The sequence below is a fragment of the Pavona decussata genome, unplaced genomic scaffold (assembly GCF_977016875.1).
Source record: "Pavona decussata unplaced genomic scaffold, jaPavDecu1.1 SCAFFOLD_83, whole genome shotgun sequence".
NCBI classification, from domain to species: Eukaryota; Metazoa; Cnidaria; class Anthozoa; order Scleractinia; family Agariciidae; genus Pavona; species Pavona decussata.
The window spans coordinates 1,347,375-1,370,096 of NW_028145501.1; the positions used below are offsets into that span (position 1 = coordinate 1,347,375).

At 39.2% G+C, this 22,722-nt stretch overlaps 1 protein-coding gene across 2 annotated transcripts; it reads right to left on the bottom strand.

Annotated features, from left to right (window-relative positions):
* Nucleotides 1-5,978: 5,978 nt before the first annotated feature.
* On the bottom strand, nucleotides 5,979-22,414 carry LOC146475762 (uncharacterized). 2 transcript variants are annotated; one of them, XM_085115478.1, is made up of 8 exons: nucleotides 22,075-22,414; nucleotides 16,680-17,556; nucleotides 16,038-16,206; nucleotides 14,311-14,563; nucleotides 13,579-13,806; nucleotides 12,251-12,499; nucleotides 10,735-10,935; nucleotides 5,979-8,425 (listed from the first exon to the last, which is right to left on the bottom strand). In XM_085115478.1, exons 2-8 carry the CDS (start codon nucleotides 17,554-17,556, stop codon nucleotides 8,060-8,062), a joined length of 2,343 nt encoding a protein of 780 aa, XP_084971604.1. In that variant the 5' UTR covers nucleotides 22,075-22,414; the 3' UTR covers nucleotides 5,979-8,059. The 2 variants fall into 2 exon arrangements, with proteins under 2 accessions (XP_084971604.1, XP_084971605.1); XM_085115479.1 differs by lacking the exon at nucleotides 22,075-22,414 and adding an exon at nucleotides 20,907-21,442.
* Nucleotides 22,415-22,722: the final 308 nt, after the last annotated feature.

The following is a 22,722-nucleotide window of genomic DNA, read 5'->3' on the forward strand; positions in this document are numbered from 1 at the left end:
TGAAACGTACAGCCGCTATCTTTAAGACCTCCCTGAAAACCATCACGGTGAGAGGAGTCTCCTGACTTAATATTATCATCTATTATTTGTTAATAAATTGCATCCTAATAAGTTTGACATGTCCACAGTATGATCACTCATTAAATTAAGGCCAAAAATAAGTCACAAAAAGCATTACCAGTTCCTGGATCCGGAATTTTTGGTGGCGGTGTGCGGCTCGGCTCTCCAAACCTTGACCCTATTTCACACCAAAATATGTAATATTTTGGTGCCCTTTTTCTGAGCTGGGGGCCGTTTCTCGAAAGTCTCGGGGCCCGTTTTTCGAAAGTCCCTGTAACTTATTGGGTCCGATAAGTATATTTTAAAATGTTTTTTTTTTTCGCCGATTACACAGTGATTACAGACATGGTACTTGGTCAATGTTTTCATAGAATTGTAAGATTTTAAAATTTAGTATTCAAAGCTAACAAAAATTGACTTCTGTTAAGAAACATTTATCACCAACATCACTTATCAGGCCCGGTAAGTTACCGGGACTTTCGAGGAACGGCCCCCAGGCTTCTAAAATTTATACCCATTTTCAGACCTGGTCTCAGGATTTACACTCTTTTTCAGACTTTCTGACCAATATAGGTAAAATTTGTACCCTATTTCAGGCCAAAACGGCTCAAAAACTGTACCCTTTGGCGCCACACATGCTTATATAGGAGATTATAAGCCATCAAATATTTTCGCTCGCGCGCGATGGGGGAACGGTCTGCTTTTGTGACAGAAGGAGAGACAAACCTGCTGGTCGATAAAGCAGTATCAGAAAACAACATACGCTCTAAACGGTTTTGATGGTAAACTGTTCCTAAACAAAATGTTCAAATACTGAGGCTCGTTGCTACATGTTGCGAAAAATATTTGAAGGATAATAACCACAATAGCCTCCATTAGGCTTTAAAAATATGCTCAGATATTTGTCCTTGGACATTATCTGCTCCTCGAAGCTCACAGTTTTCCTCGAGCTTCGCTCTCGGAAAACTGTTTGCTTCTCGGAACAGATGATGTCCGCCGACAAATATCTGAGCATATTTTCGCGCCAAATGGAGGCTACTGTTTATGTAGCCACTGGGGTACTTATTAAATCGGATGTGATCTCTTCGTGATTAGGTTACTTTCGTTGGACATTAACAACTGCAAACGAATCTTGCCAGTTCAATTTTCTTCATTTTCTGACTATATTCCATTAATCTGAATAAATCCTTCTGTCTTGAAATAACCCCGTTTACTCGTTAATGATGAGTCGGTTTTTTTAATAACAAATTTTATGGACGATAGCTTATATTAAGGGCATCAAATTAATTCAAAACCTCAGTGCGAATTCGGTTCATTGTTATGGGGTCGTAACTGTTTTCAGTCAACGACACCGAAGAACGCGAAGAACGGTCTGAGGTAACATGCTTTGGTAATTAGTTATACTTGACCCTTGCCTATGAATAAATTCATAAGCCAAATTTCTGCGATTGGTGTCTAACTCCTCGACTATGAATTTCGATTCTGAAGTCGATTAGGCGATGGCGCTGAAAATTTGTAGGGGTGTTGGCAGATAATGGAATTGTATCATGATTGTCATTTTGCTGACGAATCGCGCACTGCCGTAATTAAAAATCTTTTCTCTTGACAGGAATGCTATTGCTACTGCTTGACAATTAATCGTGCGCACGTGCATTGGATTGTTATAAATTATCATAATTACATTCACAGCTTCAGAAGGTGCTCGATGTTGAATATAATGTTGACTCGTATGATCAGCGGAGACGGTTAAACGACAGTTTTGCGTCCAAGTTTTCGTCGCGAATATTGCATTTTAGGACGGATACACGGGGGAGGTAAGGTTAGTGTATTCTATTGTGATGTGACAGAAGCGAAATTGCAATTAAATCCTTTCAAAAAGAAGATCGAACGCTTAATGTACAATCTTCACATTTTTACTCCTTTGGAAGTCATTAACTCACAACGTGTCTTGAAATTACAAAATTTGCTTCAGTGGCGTCACAAAAGAGTTTACGTTTTACCACTAGATAATGCAATCATTTTACTTAGGACGCTTCTCAAGCTGAAAGCTAGCTTGGGTACAACAACTGCTTTTCACCGGTAAGACAAGATTTCCACACAGCCCGGTACATGAATTATGTATGTATTTGCGACTTAAACTCTATTCACGTTCACCATTTTTTGGAAGAGGGTTAGTATGACAGTAGGACATATAAAATCAATGTATGAGACTGTGCGATGATCTTTCCTTCGGTAATCCCAAGCATGATATAAAGTCATCATCTACTCAGCATCCCTACAAATTGTCAGCGCAATGGAATTCAAGGTCGTTTTTTTAAAGCACGATTAAGTTAATCCTGGGTTAACGTGAACTTTGATTCGAGTTTAATCGATAATCAGAAAAAAAGATTCTTCCGAAAGATTTTAGTCCCTTAAATTAGACTTCTCATCACCATAAGCTTAAATTCAGCTTTTGAAACACCCAGAATTTAACCATTTTAGGTTTGGGGGTTAGGGATTCTTACGTTTGAAGGTTAGTAATTCTTACGTCTGGGGGTAAGTTTTCTTACGTTTGGGGGTTAGTAATTCTTACGTTTGAGGGTTAGTTTTCTTACGTTTGGGGGTTAGGGATTCTTACGTTTGGGGGTTAGTTTTCTTACGTTTAAGGGTTAGTAATTCTTACGTTTGGGGGTTAGTTTTCTTACGTTTGTGGGTTAGTAATTCTTACGTTTGGAGGTTAGTTTTCTTACGTTTGGGGGTTAGTTTTCTCACGCTTGGGGGTTAGGGATTCTTACGTTGGGGGTTAGTTTTCTTACGTTTAAGGGTTAGTAATTCTTACGTTTGGAGGTTAGTTTTCTCACGTTTGGGGGTTAAGGATTCTTACGTTTGGAGGTTAGTAATTCTCACGTTTGGGGGTTGGTTTTCTTACGTTTGGGTGTTAGTAATTCTTATGTTTTGGGGTTAGTTTTCTTACGTTTGGGGGTTAGCGATTCTTACGTTTGGGGGTTAGCGATTTTTACGTTTGGGGGTTAGCTTTCTTACGTTTGGAGGTTAGTAGCTCTTACGTTTAGGGGATTTTTTTCTTACGTTTTGGGGTTAGTAATTCTTACGATTGGGGTTTAGTTTTCTTACGTTTGGGGGTTAAGGATTCTTACGTTTGGGGTTAGTTTTCTTACATTTGGGGGTTAGTTTTGTTACGTTTGGGAGTTGGTAACTCTTACGTTTAGGAGTTAGTTTTCTTACGTTTGGGGGTTAGGGATTCTTACGTTTTTGATATTAGTTTTTTTACGTTTGAGGGTTAGTAATTCTTACCTTTCGGACTTAGTTTTCTTACGTTTGGGGGTTAGTTTTTTTACGTTTGAGGGTTAGTAATTCTTATGTTTAGGGGTTAGTTTTCTTACGTTTGGGGGTTAGGGATTCTTACGTTTGGAGGTTAGTTTTCTTACGTTTGGGGGTTAGCTTTCTTATGTTTGGGGATTAGGGCTTCTTACGTTTGGAGGTTAGGGCTTCTTACGTTTGGGGGTTAGTTTTTTTACGTTTGGGGGTTAGTAATTCTTACGTTTGGGGGTTAAGGATTCTTACGATTGGCGGTTAGTTTTCTTACGTTTGGGGGTAAGGGATTCTTACGTTTGAGGGTCAGTAATTCTTTTAGTTTGGGAGTTAGTTTTCTTACGTTTGGGGGTTAAGGATTCTTACGTTTGGGGGTTAGTTTTTTTACGTTTGGGGGTTAGGGATTCTTACGATTGGGGGTTAGTTTTCTTACGTTTGGGGGTAAGGGATTCTTACGTTTGAGGGTCAGTAATTCTTTTAGTTTGGGAGTTAGTTTTCTTACGTTTGGGGGTTAAGGATTCTTACGTTTGGGGGTTAGTTTTTTTACGTTTGGGGGTTAGGGATTCTTACGATTGGGGGTTAGTTTTCTTACGTTTGGGGGTAAGGGATTCGTACGTTTGAGGGTTAGTAATTCTTACGTTTGGGAGTTAGTTTTCTTACGTTTGAGGGTTAGTAATTCTTATGTTTAGGGGTTAGTTTTCTTACGTTTGGGGGTTACGGATTCTTACGTTTGGAGGTTAGTTTTCTTACGTTTGGGGATTGGGGATTCTTACGTGTGGGGGTTAGGGCTTCTTACGTTTGGGGGTTAGTTTTTTTACGTTTGGGGGTTAGTAATTCTTACGTTTAGGGGTTAGGGATTCTTACGATTGGCGGTTAGTTTTCTTACGTTTGGGGGTAAGGGATTCTTACGTTTGAGGGTCAGTAATTCTTTTAGTTTGGGAGTTAATTTTCTTACGTTTGGGGTCTAAGAATTCTTACGTTTGGGGGTTAGTTTTTTTACGTTTGGGGGTTAGTAATTTTTACGTTTGGGGGTTAGGGATTCTTATGATTGGGGGTTAGTTTTCTTACGTTTGGGGGTAAGGGATTCGTACGTTTGAGGGTTAGTAATTCTTATGTATGGGAGTTAGTTTTCTTACGTTTGGGGCGGGTTAGTAATTCTTACGTTTGGGGGTTATTTTTTTACATTTGGGGGTTAGTAATTCTTACGTTTAGGGGTTAGGGATTCTTACGTTTGGGGATTAGTTTTCGTACGTTTGGGGGCTATTAATTTTTACGTTTTGAGGTTAGTTTTATTACGTTTGTAAGTTAGTAATTATTACATTTGGGGGTTAATTTTTTTACGTTTGGGGGTTAGGGATTTTTACGTATGGGGGTCAGTTTTTTTACGTTTGGGGGTTAGTAATTTTTACGTTTGGAGGTTAGTAATTCATACGCTTGGGGGTTAGTTTTCTTACGTTTGGAGGTTAGTAATTGTGACGTTTTGGGGTTAGTTTTCTTACGTTTTTGGGTTACGGACTCTTACGTTTGGGGGTTAGTTTTCTAAAGTTTAGGCCTAGGGATTCTTACGTTTGGGGGTTTGTTTTCTTACGTTTGGGGATTAGTAATTCTTACGTTTGGGGCTTAGTTTTCTTACGTTTGGGGTTAGGGATTGTTACGTTTGGGCTTAAGTTTTTTTTACGTTTGGAGGTTAGCTATTCTTACGTTTGGGGGTTAGTTTTCTTACGGTTGGGGGAAGGTAATTCGTACGTTTGGGGGTTAGTTCTCTTACGTTTGGTGTTAGGGATTCTTATGTTTGGGGGTTAGTAATTCTTACGTTTGGTGGTTAGTTTTCTTACGTTTGGGGGTAGTGATTCTCACGTTTGGGGGTTAGTTTTCTTACGCTGGGGGTTAGGGATTCTTGCGTTTAGGGGTTAGTTTTCTTACGTTTGGGCGTAGTAATTCTTTTGTTTGGGGGTTAGTTTTGTTACTTTTTGGGGTTAGGTATTCTTACGTTTGGGGGTTAGTTTTCTTACGATTGGGGGTTATAGGGATTCTTACGTTTGGGGGTTAGTTTTCTTACTTTTGGAGGTTAGTAATTCTTACGTTTGGGGGTTAGTTTTCTTACGTTTTAGGGGTTAGGGATTCTTACGCTTGGGGGTTGGTTTTCTTACGTTTGGGGGTTGGTAATTCTTACGTTTGGGGGTTAGTTTTCTTACGTTTGGGGGTTAGGGATTCTCACGTTTGGGGGTTAGTTTTCTTACGTTTTGGGGTTAGTAATTCTTACGGTTGGGGGTTAGTTTTCTTACGTTTGGGGGTTAAGGATTTTTTCGTTTGGGGGTTAGTTTTCTTACTTTTGGGGGTTAAGGAGTCTTATGTTTGGAGGTTAGGGATTCTTACGTTTGGGGGTTAGTTTTTTTTACGTTTCGGGTTTAGTAATTCTTACGGTGTTAGGTTCTACTCCTGATTGGAACACCGGGATTTTCTTTTTCCGGGTTTGCCTTTTTCTCTTTGAATAATACATTAGTCCGAAACAGGACTGAGTTGTAGCTTTCGCACTGTCGACGTGTACAATCTAGTGTCAGCTGTACTTAATTTCCAGTATACGTAACACAGCTTCTTTAAATATTCAAATATATTTTAATCTGGTACTCAAACTGTATACGCAATGGAGGAGACTTTTAAATGTAATCGAATAAATTATAACGCTTTCAAAAATTGACTATCTCAGTCAACAAATTTTGCTGTTTCTTTTAATATTATATTCCAACAACTGTTTATTTTTACTAGATGATAGTTATTTCTTTCTGTAATGTAAGAGTGATTTTAATTTAAACCTTGACACAAACTGTAACAGATAGCACCTAGGCAGAGCCAGCTAACCAAAAACTAATTTTTACAGGTGTGCATAGCAGAGCAGTTTTTATTTGGGTGTTGTATGTAATCAATCTGGCCAATCACAACAGACGCAAACAATGCGATGAACCAATCAGAATTCACAGCAAGTACATGTAACCAGCGTTAAGCGTGGGAAAACACGTGCGAGCGAGTCGAGGATGATTTTAGTTTTGCTTCTCATTGGTTGAGAAAATGGCGCGAGTTTTGCCAACCAATCAAAGAATATAGTAAAGCAAAACCAAAAAAAAAAAAAAAAAACGCGAATTGCTCTCGATACTCGATAGAAAACAGCTTTAATAACGCATGGTTACTCTAAAAAAAGGTTTTCAATTGAGTTTCGTTTGCAAAAAGGAAAGTAGTCAATCTCAAGCTATCACAGTAAACGCTAAACCTTAATGAACCAATAAGAACTCAAGGAAATGCATGTAAATAGCGTCATTCGCGGGAAAACGCTCGACGCAAGTCAAGAGCAATTTTGATTTGCCTTCTGATTGGCTGAAAAAGGCGACGTCATATTTTTTAACCTTTCACAGAATGAAAAAGAGCAAATTGCTTTCGATTTCTCTTTAATCTGTTTTCATGATCTAAGCCAAATCACACTGCATGAGGGTCGATAGAGAGGCTTTCAGTTGAGCGTCGAAACTCGAAAGGAATCCGTATTTCGTTTAGTATTGCTTCATTGCGCTATGTGATTGGCTAGCAAAACTCGCGTCAAAACCAATCGTATCCCGGGCGCGCACGCGTTTTCCTGCGCTTGGCACCTGGTTACTTGTATGCTGCTTCAAGTTCTGATTGGTTCTTTGCGCTGCGTAGATCTGCCGTGATTGGCCGGCCAGAGTGATTAATTTTTGTTTTGGTTTTACGACACTCAATTGAAACCCACTCTATTTTCTAACCAACTTCCAGAATTACAGAACTTGTATATAAGAAGTCCTGTGAGTAAGACGTTAATTAACTATTTTTTGTATCACACCGTAACATTAAAATACGTACAAGCTTTTTTATGAGTTGGTGAGCCAAATTGTGGCACCGGAAAAAAAATGAATCTAAAAATTAAAAAATAATTCATAAAGGAAAAAGAAAAAAATTAACGCTATTTATAAATTGAAAACAATTTGGTTCAACTATGTATAAACTTGTATTTCCACTTACTCAACTTTCAATGATCGGTGTCGTTAAGATAATTGTTTAACATGAACATTTGATGCATTTAATTTGTGTTGTAAATAGAATTCGTGTCCATGTGCTATTATCAATTTACAAACCGGCACCTTCGATTCAAGTTTATAAAATGGATATAACATGGCCACCCAATCTTCATATACTTATTAGCTAAAACTAATGAGAAAAAAAAACTAGAAAAGATGGTTGCAATTTAGACCATTTAACGATAAACAGTTAATCCCATTGCTAACTTCGTATTAAGCTTAAATTAATTGTAGATCAATTTTTAACTCCAGCACAACTTACTCAGTAACAATAAATATGAATGGAAGTTACATTTGTATAAGTATAACTTGCAATTTACAATGTTTGTGAACACTTTTTATACATATTTTAAAAACTGCATGACATTATTGTTCAGCCTATTTCAAAACGGTTCCATAACTTCGCGAAGCAGCCTAAAGAGGGAAGTCCCTAAGCTGGGACAGGCTAAAAAGATGCTCACTCTCTCAAGTCTAAGATCGAAACAGCGATTCTCCTTAACGATCTTAATACGTGCGCGTATCAACGAATCTATAAACCGATTATTGGAAGACTGTAAACGTAAGGAGAAGTTACATGTTAATATGTACTTCCTCTTGCACACCTAGTACTACGACAATATCTCTTTACATCCAGGCGCTGTAGAATCTTTCTTACATTCTATAAATCGTGAAATATGCATTTCCATGTACTTAAGGGGTAGTTCGCCCTGGCGAAGTATTTGATAGTGAAATTCTTTCAGGGAGAAGTTCGAGCCCAGCTCTCTCTCGGCTTGTTGTCTTAATTTTATAAACGTCTGTTGTCCAATCATATAGCTAGTCACAGTCCCCGGAGCGCTTTGGTACCGCGTGATGTCTTTGGTGGCCAGGTCGCCACTGTCCCATGCGTACTTGTCGTAGAGTTGTCTGGCTCTTACACGCGTCATTCCAAAGTAATTCACACCAGTGTCGAGAACAGAGCGTAACGCTGAGAGAATCTGTTTAATGAAACAAATAAATGTATAAAAAGAATGGTTAGCTTTATAAATGAGAAACGCACCTGGCAAAGCAATCGCTCTGCTCGTGTGTTTCAAATTTTGGTACATGTCTTTGGCGTCTCCTGCAAAACGACAACGTGAAATGACCAACTTCAAAGTTTTGAGGAGAATGTTAGCTAAGACAGTGAATTTTTTTCTCTCTCTCTAAACATGAACGCCTTGCTACTATGTTCCTGGACAATTCGGCCACATTGTGCGAGTTGAATAGGTGGGAATAATCACGAGATAGCTGAGACAATTGAATATTTATTTCTGCGTGACGTTTTTGTTGGCGTCGCCGTTGTGGTAAGGTCCTTACTATAGAGACTTTAAGCATCGACGACGGGAACGGCAACGGCGACGTGAGATTGTGAGGGAAAACCCAAATGTCACATTGCGCATGTCTGGCGGGAAATATCCAGACGTTCTGTTCCGGGGCCCGACGTGAGAAAGCTTCGTTTGGCGTTGCCCGAAAACGTGAGAACATTTCACATATTTTACCTTCGTTTCGCCCCGAAAAAATGATATTTTTAATATCGCTTGGCACTTAAGGATACTGCAGGTAAAGTACGCGTTGAGTTTTTGTTTTATTTTTTCGGAAACTATAATAACTTCATCAGTCGGCTGTTTCAAAACAGAAAGCTAGTGACGGTGCCTGCAAAATTAGAAATGACTTGCGAGTCTGACACTAATCATCGATGTTTCTCTCTAACATCAGTGTAACATTACTTTTTCTTATTCAAAACAAGACACACTAGAACTTTTAATTTACATTTAAGCTGGAGAAAAATAAACAGTCTATGTTGCTCAAAATAGCATCCAAACCACAAACCACTGTGTCATATCGTAGTTTTCAGTTCAAATTTTTAGATGTAAAGATAACGAAATTCTCACGCGTGCTCGCACTGCTAAAGTGTTTCTTGAAATCCCAGCCTTCGATGCAGAACATTTGAAGTAAATTAATGTTAATCTAGTCGCTATTTCTAGTTATATCGGTGATTTTTATTACGATCTAAAAATATATCAAATGGTCTGAATTGTTTACATCGGAGAACTGCAACTCCGACAAACACGTTCTCGTTAATAGCAGTAAAAATTCTCCATCGGTTATTTCATTATTAAAATCGATTTCTGACTTCTTTTAACGAAAACTTGATGGGTGCTTTCAATTCGACGAAATTTTCGAAAATTTCAGGTGGGAATCGAACGGAACAGCATCTTTTCCGGAAAAGATTTTCGACAATTTAGGACAACCTTTTCAGCTGTTCCCGAAAAGTGGAAACCGACCGAGAATAAGCCCGTTCCATTCGAGACCGAAATTTCCGAAAATTCAAATCGAAAATTTTTGGTGAATGGAAAGCGCCCATCCTATTTAATCCTCTTCGAGGGAAGCTGTCGTCGTATTGCGCCTGCTTAACTGTTTCCAATTTCGCGACGCAACCGCGTCCTCTCCTCAGTCTTTCCTCGGTTTTTCCGTCGCCGTTGCCGTTCCCGTCGTCGATGCTTAAAGTCTCTTATAATGAAAGTTAACCAACGCGAGAATAGGCCATTTTCATGATGGCGTCATTTAACTACAACTACCAGAATTCGTTTCGTTTTCCTTTTCAAATTCAAATTTTGTAATCCCAGTGGACAGCAAATGACAATAGCTCTAATTAGCATGAGAAATAAAAAAAAACTGAAGGATTCTGGTAGTTGTAGTTAACTGACGCAATTGATGGTTTGCATGTGACGTCATGGCGGCCACGTTGATGGACAGGAACGATGAGATTTTTCTCCGCTGGGAGTTACCTGCCACTTTTATGCAAACTTTGTGATCAAATTTTCTTTTGTTTTGTCCACCAACATGGCGGTGATGCAAACCACCTATAGTTTAAAAGTCCTATTAAAGGTATTATCACATTGCTAGTAACTCCAGTAATCAAACTGAATTGCGCGTGCGTACTCATATTCCCATTGTGCACGCTGATAACGTCAGCAAACAAAAGCCTCGAGAAAAAATTTAAACTACCACGTTGAAAATGTTATAAAACAGTTGGTTTATGCGTCAGCTGTGCGTTCATCGAGATATAAAGCACGCGGAAAGTTTGGAGAGCACTCAAGAAGCGAGAGAACGGCTACGCCTCTCTAAGAGTTGCTCTCAGCTACGCCTCGAGCAACTCTTACCCATCTTTCGTGCTCTCCAAACTTCCCGCGTGCTTCATATCTCAATAACCGCACCCTGACGCATCAACCAATTGTTAATTGGAGTAGTTTTCAAGTTTCCTCACTTGATATTTCAACATGCCATATTTCTGTAACAAGACATGTTTATCCAGAGTGTTGGCATAAGCATCAGTATCCTTCGCCATTAGCGGGTATTCCACATATGTTGCCCAACCTTCAGTGAAAGAAGGTAAATAGTTTGGGGATGAGATCCATGAAACAGCGTCGTTACAAGTTTCACCGAAGTTGTCGCTGTAGCCTTGCACCTATAAATAAACATGTTAGAAAATATGTTACATATTACATTTGTTATAGGTATGCTTAGCTCCAAAACACGCGTGCACTTTCTGGCTGTCTGTCTATCTGTCTGTCTGTCTGTTTGTGTATCTATCTGTCATTTTGTGTGTCTGCTTCTCTCTCTCCCTCTTTCTCTCGCTGTCTGTCTGTCTGTCTCTCTGTCTGTCTATCTATCTGTCATTCTTTGTGTGTGTCTGTCTCTCGCTCTTTCTTTCTTTATTTCTCTCGCTCTCTGTTTGTCTATCTATCTGTCATTCTGTGTGTCTGTCTCTCCCTCTTTCTCTCGCTGTCTGTCTGTCTCTCTGTCTATCTATCTGTAATTCTGTGTGTCTGTCTCTAACTCTTTCTCTCTCTCTGTCTCTTTCTCTCGCTGTCTGTCTGTCTGTCTGTCTATCTATTTGTCATTCTCTAGATTCATCTGCGTATTTGTTACCCCTGTCATTCTGTGTGTCTGTCTCTCGCTGTCTGTTTGTCTGTCTGTCTGTCTGTCTGTCTGTCTATCTATCTGTTCAGTTAGTCGACAGGAGTAAGGCCCATTATCTTCCACACAACAGCCTGATGTTCCTCAGAGGTTATGAACGTTAACCTCTTATGGTTCTTTGTCATTTATCTATAATACTAGAAATACGTGACTCGCAAAACCTCGCGAAGCTTGGGGTAGGTGGACAGTTGATTTGGAGTGAAGGAATGGAGAGGATAGTGCGCCTCCCGGAGTGTGCCCTTTGAAAAGCCCTACCCTTGCGCGATTGGTTTGACCACTCCCACTCCGTTGGAGTACGATCCTTTTATGTTTCTCACTGTTTTTCCGTTCAAGCTCGCGAGGAAGGTTTGTGTTGCAAACCGAAATATCAGTCTAATTTGCTATGATACACTTCAGTTGTTCTAGCCATATTGTTTATTTTTCACCACCTTCGCCATTAGGATTAGTTGGCCGTTTCTAATTTACGGGTTAAGGCCCTTTTTAAACGGTTTCAACATCTGCTTCAACATGCGTTCAACAAAGTTGTTAAACCAAATGTCGGGGGCGTTTGAACAGGCCATTCAACATCGATTCAACATTTCTTTGTTCTTGAAAATGTTGAATGGCGTTGAAGCCGTTTGAATCCTCCGTTCAATAAACATTTGCCCAACATCGATTCAACTTTTGTTGAACAAATGTTAGGCAAATGTTGAAACCATTTAAACGGGCCTTTACTCTCTGGTGAGACAACACAGTACTAGTAGAGATCACCTTGGGCGACCAACCTTTCGCTCCACACCAGCCCACAACCGCGTCTCACTCACCTCCAAATGATGGCCTGGTAACTGCTCATGAGAGGTCGTGGTATACTCAGTGTAGTTTGGTCCAAGGTTGTCCATAAAGAATGGTAACGTCTGATACCCCATGGCCATCACCATAGTGACTTCGTAGCCATGGAAACAAACTTCAGGGTTGTATTCCCCTTTGACGGATATGCCAATAGAGGGCGTGGTCTTTTTAGGTCCGGAGTCATAGAAAAGAGGGCCGATCTTGGGTTTTAGGAAACTAGCAACCTATGAGCAAATAAAACCATATATATTAATATAACGGGTTAAAACAATCAATTCTACACAATTTCTAATATTGTAATAAGAATCTTAAGCAGAGACGAGGATGACGACGACGCCAACGAAAACGGAACTTAAAAAAGAAATAATTCGCGATTTTTTCTCTACTCATTTAGTTTGTGTAATGTGGCCGAACTATCCAGGAGATAGCGTCGTAAGTGGGGGGGGGGGGGGGGGGGGGCTTTAAGGTTCAGAAAGAGTAATGAAAATAAACCATTATACGTGGGAGCAGGGATGGTGCATTGGTGAGAGCACTCACCTCCAACCAATGTGGCCCAGGTTTGATTCCCGGAATCGGCGTCATATGTGCGTTGAGTTTGTTGTTGGTTCTCGTCTTTGCTCCGAGAGGTTTTTCTCCGGGTACTCCAGTTTTCCCCCTTTCTCAAAAACCAACATTTTCAAATTCCAATTCGATCTGGATAGTTTCCCCAATTAGTGCTCTGCGCTTAATACTTTGACACTTAGATAGAGTCATTTATTTTTATTTTATTCTGTTTTATGCGTTCACGTTCTCCTTAAAACTTTGAATGTGGTCAATTCACGTTTTTCCAGAGGACGGCAGAGAAATGTACCATAGCATACAACGCACGTGCAGAACCAGAGTTTTGCTAATTAAAACTATTGTTTCCTGACGTTCTCGTTGCCGTCGTCGTCATGGCAACTTAAGGTCCCTAATAGTTGCATTGAGACGACGCGTAAACCATGTGGGGCAGATTTCTTCAAATACGTTTTCACAAGAATATAATTTTGCGTTTTTCGAAAGCTATGAACGAAATGGTGTTTAAAACATTATTAGTTTACAGGTTGACTCTTGTATTCTGTTTTTCAGTAATTCAGTGGGCCTGCACATTTCAAAAGCACTATTTTCACTGGATCCAGATAACGTGCAGTTCCATTGCTTTTTGTGTCTCGGCACACTGTTTTTGTAAGACGTTGCAAATGGTGAAGGTCGCCACGGGTATTCTCCAACGAAAGCACTTTATGACTAGAATCAAGCAGTTAATTAATTTCAAATATCAACTAACGTGTTTTGTGGAATTAATCCACTTCTGCAACGCTTTCCATCGCACCGGACAGAATGCCCGCGCTCCTTGTGTGTCAGCGCACTTCATGAACGCTTCCTCTCCAGACTCATTGGCTGGAAAACGTCCATCGTTAAAGAACATGTCACGTGACCGCAGGACTTGTCTGAATTGTACAACGGCAGTAGTTTCTTCTTCAATGCCCGTGTACTGTTTAGCAAGCTCTTTTGCCTGTGAGGGGAGATAGAGAGATTAATTTAGGGAAATATTGAACGTTGCACTGTTGCTGAGAGTACGCGAGTTTTTTTTTCTATTTTTTGCGAAATTAGTTTTATTTATTTGTTTATTTTTTTTTTTGCTCTTTGATCTTTTTATTGCTAGTGATATTTTTGAAATGGGACTAATTTTTTGATCCCAGCAAGTCAGTTATTTTACTTTGATAACTTTCACAGCAACCGTAAAATCTCTGGTAAGCACCCCCTTAAGAGCCCTCGTTTGAAGGTCAGATTTTTTTAATAAGCCTCTCCCATGGCTGATTGGAAGACCATTCGTTTTTAATGATATGATATCGTGTTTAAATGAAGGTGATAATGATGATGATTATGGAGATAGTGGCGATGAAGACAATGATGATGATGATGATGATGATGATGATGATGATGATGATGATGAAGATGAAGATGACGATGAAGCTAATGATGATGATGTAATGCTGATGACATCTGCTCTACTTACCTGACCAAGCAAAGTGTCCAGTTTTTCGTAACCCATTCTTCGCAGTTCTTCAGGAGATATTCCGCCGCTCGTGAAGAAAGACAACAGTCTCGTGTATGAGTTTGTGATATTAATATCGTCGCCGTTTGGAAGTGTAGCTGTTGTTGGTCTAGAGGGATCGCGGAAACCATTCACGTACACAAAGCGAAGCGGTAAGTTGGCCATGCCATGTACTTCCTCGTAGCAATATCGAATGTGTTCTCTTTCAAGATATCTGTGGGATGGAAAGTATCACTTTCAGTGCGCAAACATCCTCATTGTTTCCGTGTCAATTTGCCGATCAAATTGCAATAAGGAAAGTGGTGAAAACGTTTGTACTAAAACAAGACCCACCAAACAACAAAATATATGGTGGTCTCTCCCTGTACCTCCCTTCCTCCACCACAAAAGATGGTGTTTTTATTGCATAGCCACTTCTCCATACAGCAGTAAATTTAAAAAAAAAATGACAGATGAGATTCAAATCTCACTTTTCTTGTTTATCTAGCAAATGCTGACTCCTGCTAGCTGAATATTTTTGTGGCAACTCAAATTTTAAAGCCACTAAAATTTTGTTGGTTATGTTTATGAGATAGGTGTTGTCTTCGATAATTCCCTACCACAGACAAGGTGGGTCCTCTTCAAAGAATCTTGTTCCTTGAATATCGCCTGTTCCAGGCCTTCAAATAGTGTGTAGCGGCGCCAAGAAAATTGCGATGCGTGCGAAGGAAAATATTGGGAGCGCGAAGAAACGAGAGGGGACTGGGCGAAAGCTTTTCTCTCTCTCCAGTCTCCTCGCGTTTATTATTCGCTCGCATCGGAATTTTCAGGCCATGGCCTCGAACTATCTGAACGCCTGAAATACAATAACGGTAATGTGTCTGTTTTTCTACTTCAATCCCCTCCCTCCCTCTCTCCCTCCAAGAAATATTTTCCACCAAGGCCATTTCAATGAGCTAACGAGATTTTTATTTAGGACCTGGAATTCTGAGGACGAAGCTATAGTTAGTTCTGTCTCAGGAGTCCCTCTATCTCTGCCCTGCATAGGGTGTGTCCTGCCACACCCTATGCAGGGCGAAGATAGAGGGACTCCTGAGACAGAACTAAGCTATAGTTCGCTCAGTAAAGAACTTATTGATCAAATTCTATGTCCAAATCTAGTTGGCCACGTTTTGTTACAAACAAAATACAGAAACAAACAACTAAGTCTTTAGCAAAGAACGAGGAGAACCACCATTACTGAGTAACTCAGTAGAAATGAAGAAACTCGCTAAAAAGAACTTAGTCCACTAGGATAGAGAGAGAGGAGGTGAGAGGCGATATTCCACCGGGATGGGAGGGGGTGGGGGAAGAAGATGATTATTATTCTCATATGTACTGTGTGCTGTGTGATATTGAAGTGCTGGACGATTAAAAGGCGAGCCTTAAATAGCAACATTTGCGCCAAGTCTTCTGTTATCCACCGAGGCCTACGAATTAATTGGTCGAGGAGAGATAAATCTTGCTACGGGATCAAGCTTGTGAGCTATCGTCTAAATAAATGACGGTACAAAATGACATCACGCCTTCCTCACAATGACTGATGTGAAACCGTTATTTTTTTTTTGTTTCAATTTTAAATATATATATATACATCTGCTAACACGTACTCATAAATATCTCGCGATTCAAACACTTTTGATAACTGCATGAAATTCAACCCTACATACCTTATAAGTCTGTTCAGCGGTTCACCCAAGTAAACCAGTAAAAATCGTTTGAGTGACGCACGCACGCTCTCTCTTCGCCTCTCGTACCACGTGGCATTCATCTCTGGGGTAATTTTCTCTGTGAAGCTTTTCCTAAGAATAGTTTTTGCCACTCCCTCGTTCAAAATTCCTAATTCATAGAAAAACATGGATTAAGAACTTACAAAGCCAAACAATTTTCCTTGCAACTTGTCTCGCAAAAAAAACCCTTGAACGTTTTGCGGCACGATTTGTAAGTGTTTTTTGCAAGGATGGGGTGGGAGAGGGATTGTTTCCTTCACACTGAGACCTTCGAAGTTCGAAAACTTTAGTTAAAAAATTTATGCTTTCAGCAACAAATTTTTCACAACATGACAATTTGAATTATTGAGTTATCTGGTCAAGGGTCCAGTTATGTTTGAAGCTATGGTTGTGGGTGCTAGCTGGCATGCAGAAACTTTCGGTGGCTCAAATGCAGTCAAGGATTCCAAGTGTTTTTCCTCCGGCGTACAAAAACTACTATACAGGAAACGCATTACTATAAGCAAGGGCTACGGGAATCACTGCCTAAAATGAGGAATAAGTATTTAAAGTAGAGTCTCGAATATTTCAAAGGGTTCTTACCAGACGCGTTATTAACAGCAACCTCGTAATAATTTCTCTTGATGGCGTGAATACCCGCTGTACAAGATTCCACCGAGCGGACCATTCCAGTGGCCACGCCAAGCTTGAGATTCTCAATATACTGTACAAAGGTATCGTTGTGTTTCTTTAAGAGTTCCTCGATCACTTCTACTCCTGAGAGATTTTCAGGCTTGAAATGGGATATTACTAAATTTAAATTCGTTAGCACGTAACAGATTGGCTGCCAGCAGTAGAGGTTAGGCTCAAACATCCAATCCCCAGCGTAATAATCCCGCTCGTACGGTCCCCAGTCAAACGAATGCCTCAACAAATGCTGTGCTATGTACATCGCCTTGTTTTCACGTAACTTCAATCGGGAGCCATTCGCCTTTGCGATTATCGCTTCAAGCCTGTCGTGTAATCTTCGGACTTCGTCGGTATAGTTCTTGATAGCGCTCGGACGAGGATCGTAAGGCCGATAGTTTTTGAGAACGTCTTCTCTGGTGATCCCGGGTTTCGACGCGAGGTTTTCCGGTAACAGCTCGTGATATTTCCGGAGAAGTTCGTTTAGGAACGAGTCCAATCCTATGCGTTTTGCCTCGTCGGAATACCTGCAACCTGCCGAGTGGAGGCCATTTTCCCTCGGGACGTCAGTTTGGCCTCTGGTTAGAATAATTACAAGAACAATAACTAAAGCCAAGAGGAGAATTATTGGCAGAGCTGCTAACATTATTTTGACGTTGCCAAATCCAGTTCTCGATTGCGACTTTTCTCTGTTGGATTTTTCTGGCAGAAATGCAACAGTAGATTGATTCAGAGGTGAGCCTGGACCTCCATTCTCAGACGAAGAAGTTGATTTATTGCGTTGTGAAGTCATCTGAAAAATATAAAAATAGAAAATGAGAACATGAAAATGGAGTATAATTCCAAGGAATGACAAGCAGGATAACGTGAATGTACAGCTCTAATTTCACCAACTCTGCCTTAGGAATACATCCAGGCAATACCGTTTAAATTAAAGTTTAATGAACAGCACCACAGTTAAGTACTGCTCAGGAACTTTCATTTGAATGGTCACACTTCAGGATTTCATCCACAGACTCAAACGTTAAAACCCCCTCGTACAGCATAATAAACAGCACCACAGGAAAGTACTGTTCAGTAGCTTTCATTGGAATGGTCACACTTTAGGATTTCATTCACAGACTCAAACCGGTTAGAACCACCTTGTACAGCATAATAAACAGCACCACAGGAAAGTACTGCTCAGTAGCTTTCATTTGAATGATCACGCTTTCGAATTACGTCTTCGTTTTCCAAAGTAGCACCAACTTCTACAGCATAAAAAACTGATCTCAGTGCTCAACACTTTCTATTTTGAATATCACAATTAATTTCTAAAGTTTGAGCTACGATTTTGGTTTCCGTCTTTAGAATAAAGGGAGTACTCTTGCATAAATTAATTCAAGTTAAATGCATTTTTTACTGAACTTAACGAATCGTTGAATTCTAATGTCAATTTACTGGCAGTGAACATATACGAGATTTAAGCTAGAACCTCACGAATGTTTACCTTTGATAAGATGGTAAGACTTGAAGGTTTTCTTTCGCCGTGAAGATTAATCTAACTCAACTGACAGATTCGGCAACGGAAGCCCTATAAATTTATATCCGCTCATTGACAGGGGGCAGATCTCAACTTAGAATATGATGCTATTTTCAGTACTTCTTCAAAATATCCTGCCCTTTCAGCCTTCTTTGGGGATCTAAACAGGATGTGGTTTCATAGATGCATGATAGCTAGCGTTGTCAAAGCATTGACTTTAGGTTCATTTAAAATTAAAAAATGTTTTTCCCAATTGGTTCCTGAAAAAATTAAAGAATTGTCAGAATCGTGGCACTTTGGCTGAGTGCGTAGGACTCCACCCTTACGCTTTACACCTCAAAATGGCGGAAAAATACTTTCGATAGTTTATTTCGAGTCTGTGTTGTTTTGTGTTTTCACCGAGATAACAACATTGTTCAACCCAATTTTTAACCCTTTCACTCAAAGTAGCTTCCAAGGTCACAGGTATTTTGTAAAATATTGATATAACAAAAAATTCAACGTACAGAAACACTGCTCAGCTTAGAAGGAGAAGTGTGACCTATTTTTAGTCTAACTTTGAATAACAAAATAGACGTGTTTGTTTCTATGAAATCGTTAAAGCAATATAGTTGAGTTTGTGTTAATAGTAACCCTATTAGTGCACCACAAAAGCCACTATTAATTATGTTTGGCTACGGATGGCTTGGAATGGATGTGGATTGCAACTAGAAAAAATTGGCCAGTATTTTCAAGTTCTTCCTGTGTGTTTTTAGATAAGTCTCTAAAAACTGATAATAGGAGAAACATCTCAATAGTTTATTCCCCGGTGTTGTGACAACGATTTCATATCACAAAACAGGCTCTTTGTGACATATTTGAGTAGTTTGGCAACATACAGCCAAACTGTGCCACTTTGACAAAAGTTAGAAAAATTTGTCAACAGACTCAAACGCAAGAACCACCTGTTTTTAGCATACTTCAAAAACATCACCCCGTGAGAGTAACGATAGGAAGCTTCCATTTAATGATTACTCTTTATGGATCAGTAGTGTACAGACTAAATAAAGACCACGTCGATTCATCTGAGGGCGATTGATTTTGCGGAGCTTGGGAAATAAATTGGATATCAAGGAATAAATTCTCTCCGTGATCGCCGTCCTTCAAGGGTGTATTTCCTTTCAAAAATTTGTTAAATCCAATAAAACGCATCTGAAGGCTGTATTTATGTTACATTAACAACTTGATGACACGACGATTCGTCGAGTTTAATTCAAAAATCTATTTTTACCTGTCTAACCTAACACTGACATAATAGTAAGAACTTTTTTTAAATTTCTTTGCTAAAATATAAAAATAACAACAACACCACACTAAAAAGCGATATTCAATAGATTTCCTTTCTGCGGTCACATTTGTAAGATTTCATCCAAAAGAGACTAAAAGATTAGAAACGCATTATACATGTTTCCGGCAAGTAAGCTTATAACAGTTTGAAATTGTTTTTGGTTTATACATTGATTGTCGACTGAAGAAAAGGCGTTTACCCAAAACTAGATATATATGCCTTCACAAAATTTATTCATTATGTCCACAGCTGTAATCGCAATAAATAATTAAGCACAAATTTTCCGTTAGCCTAGATTTTTAATTAAATAACCTAGTTCATTTTGTTTTGCCTTAAGGGCACGAGAAAGTATTTTGTCATAGTGCTCACAAAAGGGCATTGACGCAAACGAAAAAACCCTAAAAGCACCGCTTTACAGCTTGGCCGATGTTATCGCGGGATATTACTTGGAGAGTTCCGTTCATATCTTTGCATCGGCTTAGTTAACTCGATATATATCATCAGATAATTTCAAAATGAGTGACCCAAGTCAATTTTGCAGATCCTGTCAGCTGACTGGAGAATCCGATGAAATGCCAAACAGTGCTTCTCGACGTTGCGTGCTTGTATTTAAATGGGTTCGAAGCACTCAATGAATTGCACTAAATGGCTTCCATTTAAAACATGGATGCCATATAAACATTGTGAGATTTCTATATGGATATACATGTGTATTGATATTTTTGGCATCAAGCCGGCTATGGATATACTTAACCAGACGAGAATAAACATAAAGTCAATGCTTGGCATTTATAACTTCTATATCGCCCCCATAAACTTTAAATCTAACGGAATATGCCTGGTTTTTCTCGACTTCAACCAAATTTCGAAAGTTTACACACTCATTAAAATGCCATCGACTGAAGAAATGCTTTCGGAATTCAGAGGAGAGCGATGCTATGGCGAGAATGTTAATTCCTGAGAGACGTTTGTCCAAAGCGGAAGAGACGAATCAAGCTAGCGCAAATAATTACCGTTTTGTTTTCACTAAGCTTATACAGTGTAAATTTAAAACGAGGGACAGAAAAACGTTTACACCCTAGAAATGTATATAGTTTTATACAATGCAGTTCTAGAATGAAATTCTGTTGGTTTATCATTCAGCTGTTGAACGTTAACAGCAGTTTCAGTGATGCACACTGCAATATTTGCAACTGATGATAATTTTCACGCACATATTTTTTTTACAATTTTAGCTTGGGAGTGAAGCATTTTCTTTCATATCTTACTGGGGTGAAAATAACAATGCTCTCACCTTTTCATCTTATTGATTTCCAAGCCTGACTACAGATGAATGTGAAGGGTCAAGCACTTCAATATCCCGAACGCCTGTTTTTCAGACAGAAATGTTGCTATCAAGTTACGCCTTGGAGCAAAAACTTTGGGCTTCGAAAAGATCTGTTGGTCTACCTTCACAAAAGGTGCATCTTCGTGGACTTTCACACGCTCAGAAATTTTGACAGCGAGCGTCCTTGACACTCGCTGGAGATTGTTGATTTTAAACAAAGTTAAGGCAGATTTATTATGCAAATAGGCTCTCTTTGCACGTCGAATTATCATACGGTAATTATTTACTGTTCTGTGGAAATTAAAGTGTTTGGTGATTCGCAGCTTTGTAAATCTCGCTGTTGTTCTTGCGAAGAGATAAGATTTGTTTCCCTAAAGGTGAAAACACGATCGATCTCTCTATATTCGCTGAATTTAATTTCCAGTCATTCAAAACTCGAAAAAATAAATCCAGTCCTTGAAGAAAGCAATCCAGTTTAAATTTTTTGACAACCAAGCAGAACTTCAGTTCCTACTATCAGATAAGCAGGAGTAAGACAAGTGACCTCAAGTCTGTGTTATCATATAATTTGATTTTTGGAAACTATCGTGTTTATTTAATACATTTTACGTGCAGGACCAGTTCACGTAGTAATGTTTCTTTGAGACAGCATCGCTGTTGTGGCTAAGTAGCATTCAAGCTGTTAATGTTGCCATAAAATTTATCACGCAACTGTTCTGAATCTATGTTTTTCGATCAGTCAGTCAAAGTTGAGATTCATGAGGTATTGAAAAAATAATAAAATACGGTACTGAGAAGATTGAACCAATAGTTTCGAGTTACAAGTACAGTAATATCCAAGAAAATTATTCTTAATAGCTTTTAAATAAAAGGAAAATGAAAATGCATGTAATTTAGCTTGCATCACACTACTGTCTACAAGGAAAAATACACAATTACTTTAAAAAAAATTATACATTGAGTTGATGTTCTCACTTTAGTAACTATACTCGAGCCAATATGTGTAGTTACGTGTTTTGTTTATCGTCCAGCTACTTTCAGCGGTTTGCATTGTTTTTTCGACCGGCGAATAACTACAGCCTTAACTGCCAAATGTTTGGCTCGAGCAAACAGTTATTGTTATTATTGTACCAACCTTGTGTCTGCGAGAATTAACTGTCGAAATCTACGACTATTCATGAAAAAGCTTCCCACATTGAAAAGTATTTGATCCGATCGAGTCTTCTAGAAGCTTTCATCGTTGAGAGAATCACACTTCAACAACCCAAGGCAAAACGTTAATCGGCGATCAACTGTATGACAGTCATCAAGTTTCAGTGCGATTCTTCAGTTGAAAAACACTTTTGACGTCATCTCCAGCAATCGGGTTATTGATTTTGCCGATTTTCATCTCCAAGCCATCAGCATCGCCTTGTTATCTTTACCACAGATTTTAAACGAGGTGTTATCAGTCAATGATCGCCCTGTTAAAATTCGACTCTGGACACTCTTTTATCGGTACGATTTTAATACTGCACGGATCAACATCCGGTAAAAGCCCAACAGCTGGTTTCAATAATATGCAAATATGAATATATAATGTGAAGAATATTTTTGTTTCAATCTTGGGAAACATTGTAAAGGACTTTCATTTCAGGGGTTTCATGTCAATTTTTTCTTCCTCTTCTTCTTCTTCTTCTTAATTCTTCTTGATTTTTCCCTGTCAATATAATGACAGTGCCTTCCTAATATAGAGGTATTTTTACACGACTTATGACTATGCGGGGAAAGCAGATCAATCTTA

What these genes read in the sequence shown, in the direction of transcription:
- LOC146475762 (XM_085115478.1), bottom strand. Translation starts at nt 17,556, where the DNA reads ATGACTTCACAACGCAATAAATCAACTTCTTCGTCTGAGAATGGAGGT. An exon ending in TACCAGGCCATCATTTGGAG is followed by an intron (nt 10,936 to 12,250) that starts GTGAGTGAGACG and finishes GTTTATTTATAG; the next exon opens with GTGCAAGGCTACAGCGACAA. An exon ending in ATGGCATGTTGAAATATCAA is followed by an intron (nt 8,426 to 10,734) that starts GTGAGGAAACTT and finishes TTCATTAAACAG; the next exon opens with ATTCTCTCAGCGTTACGCTC.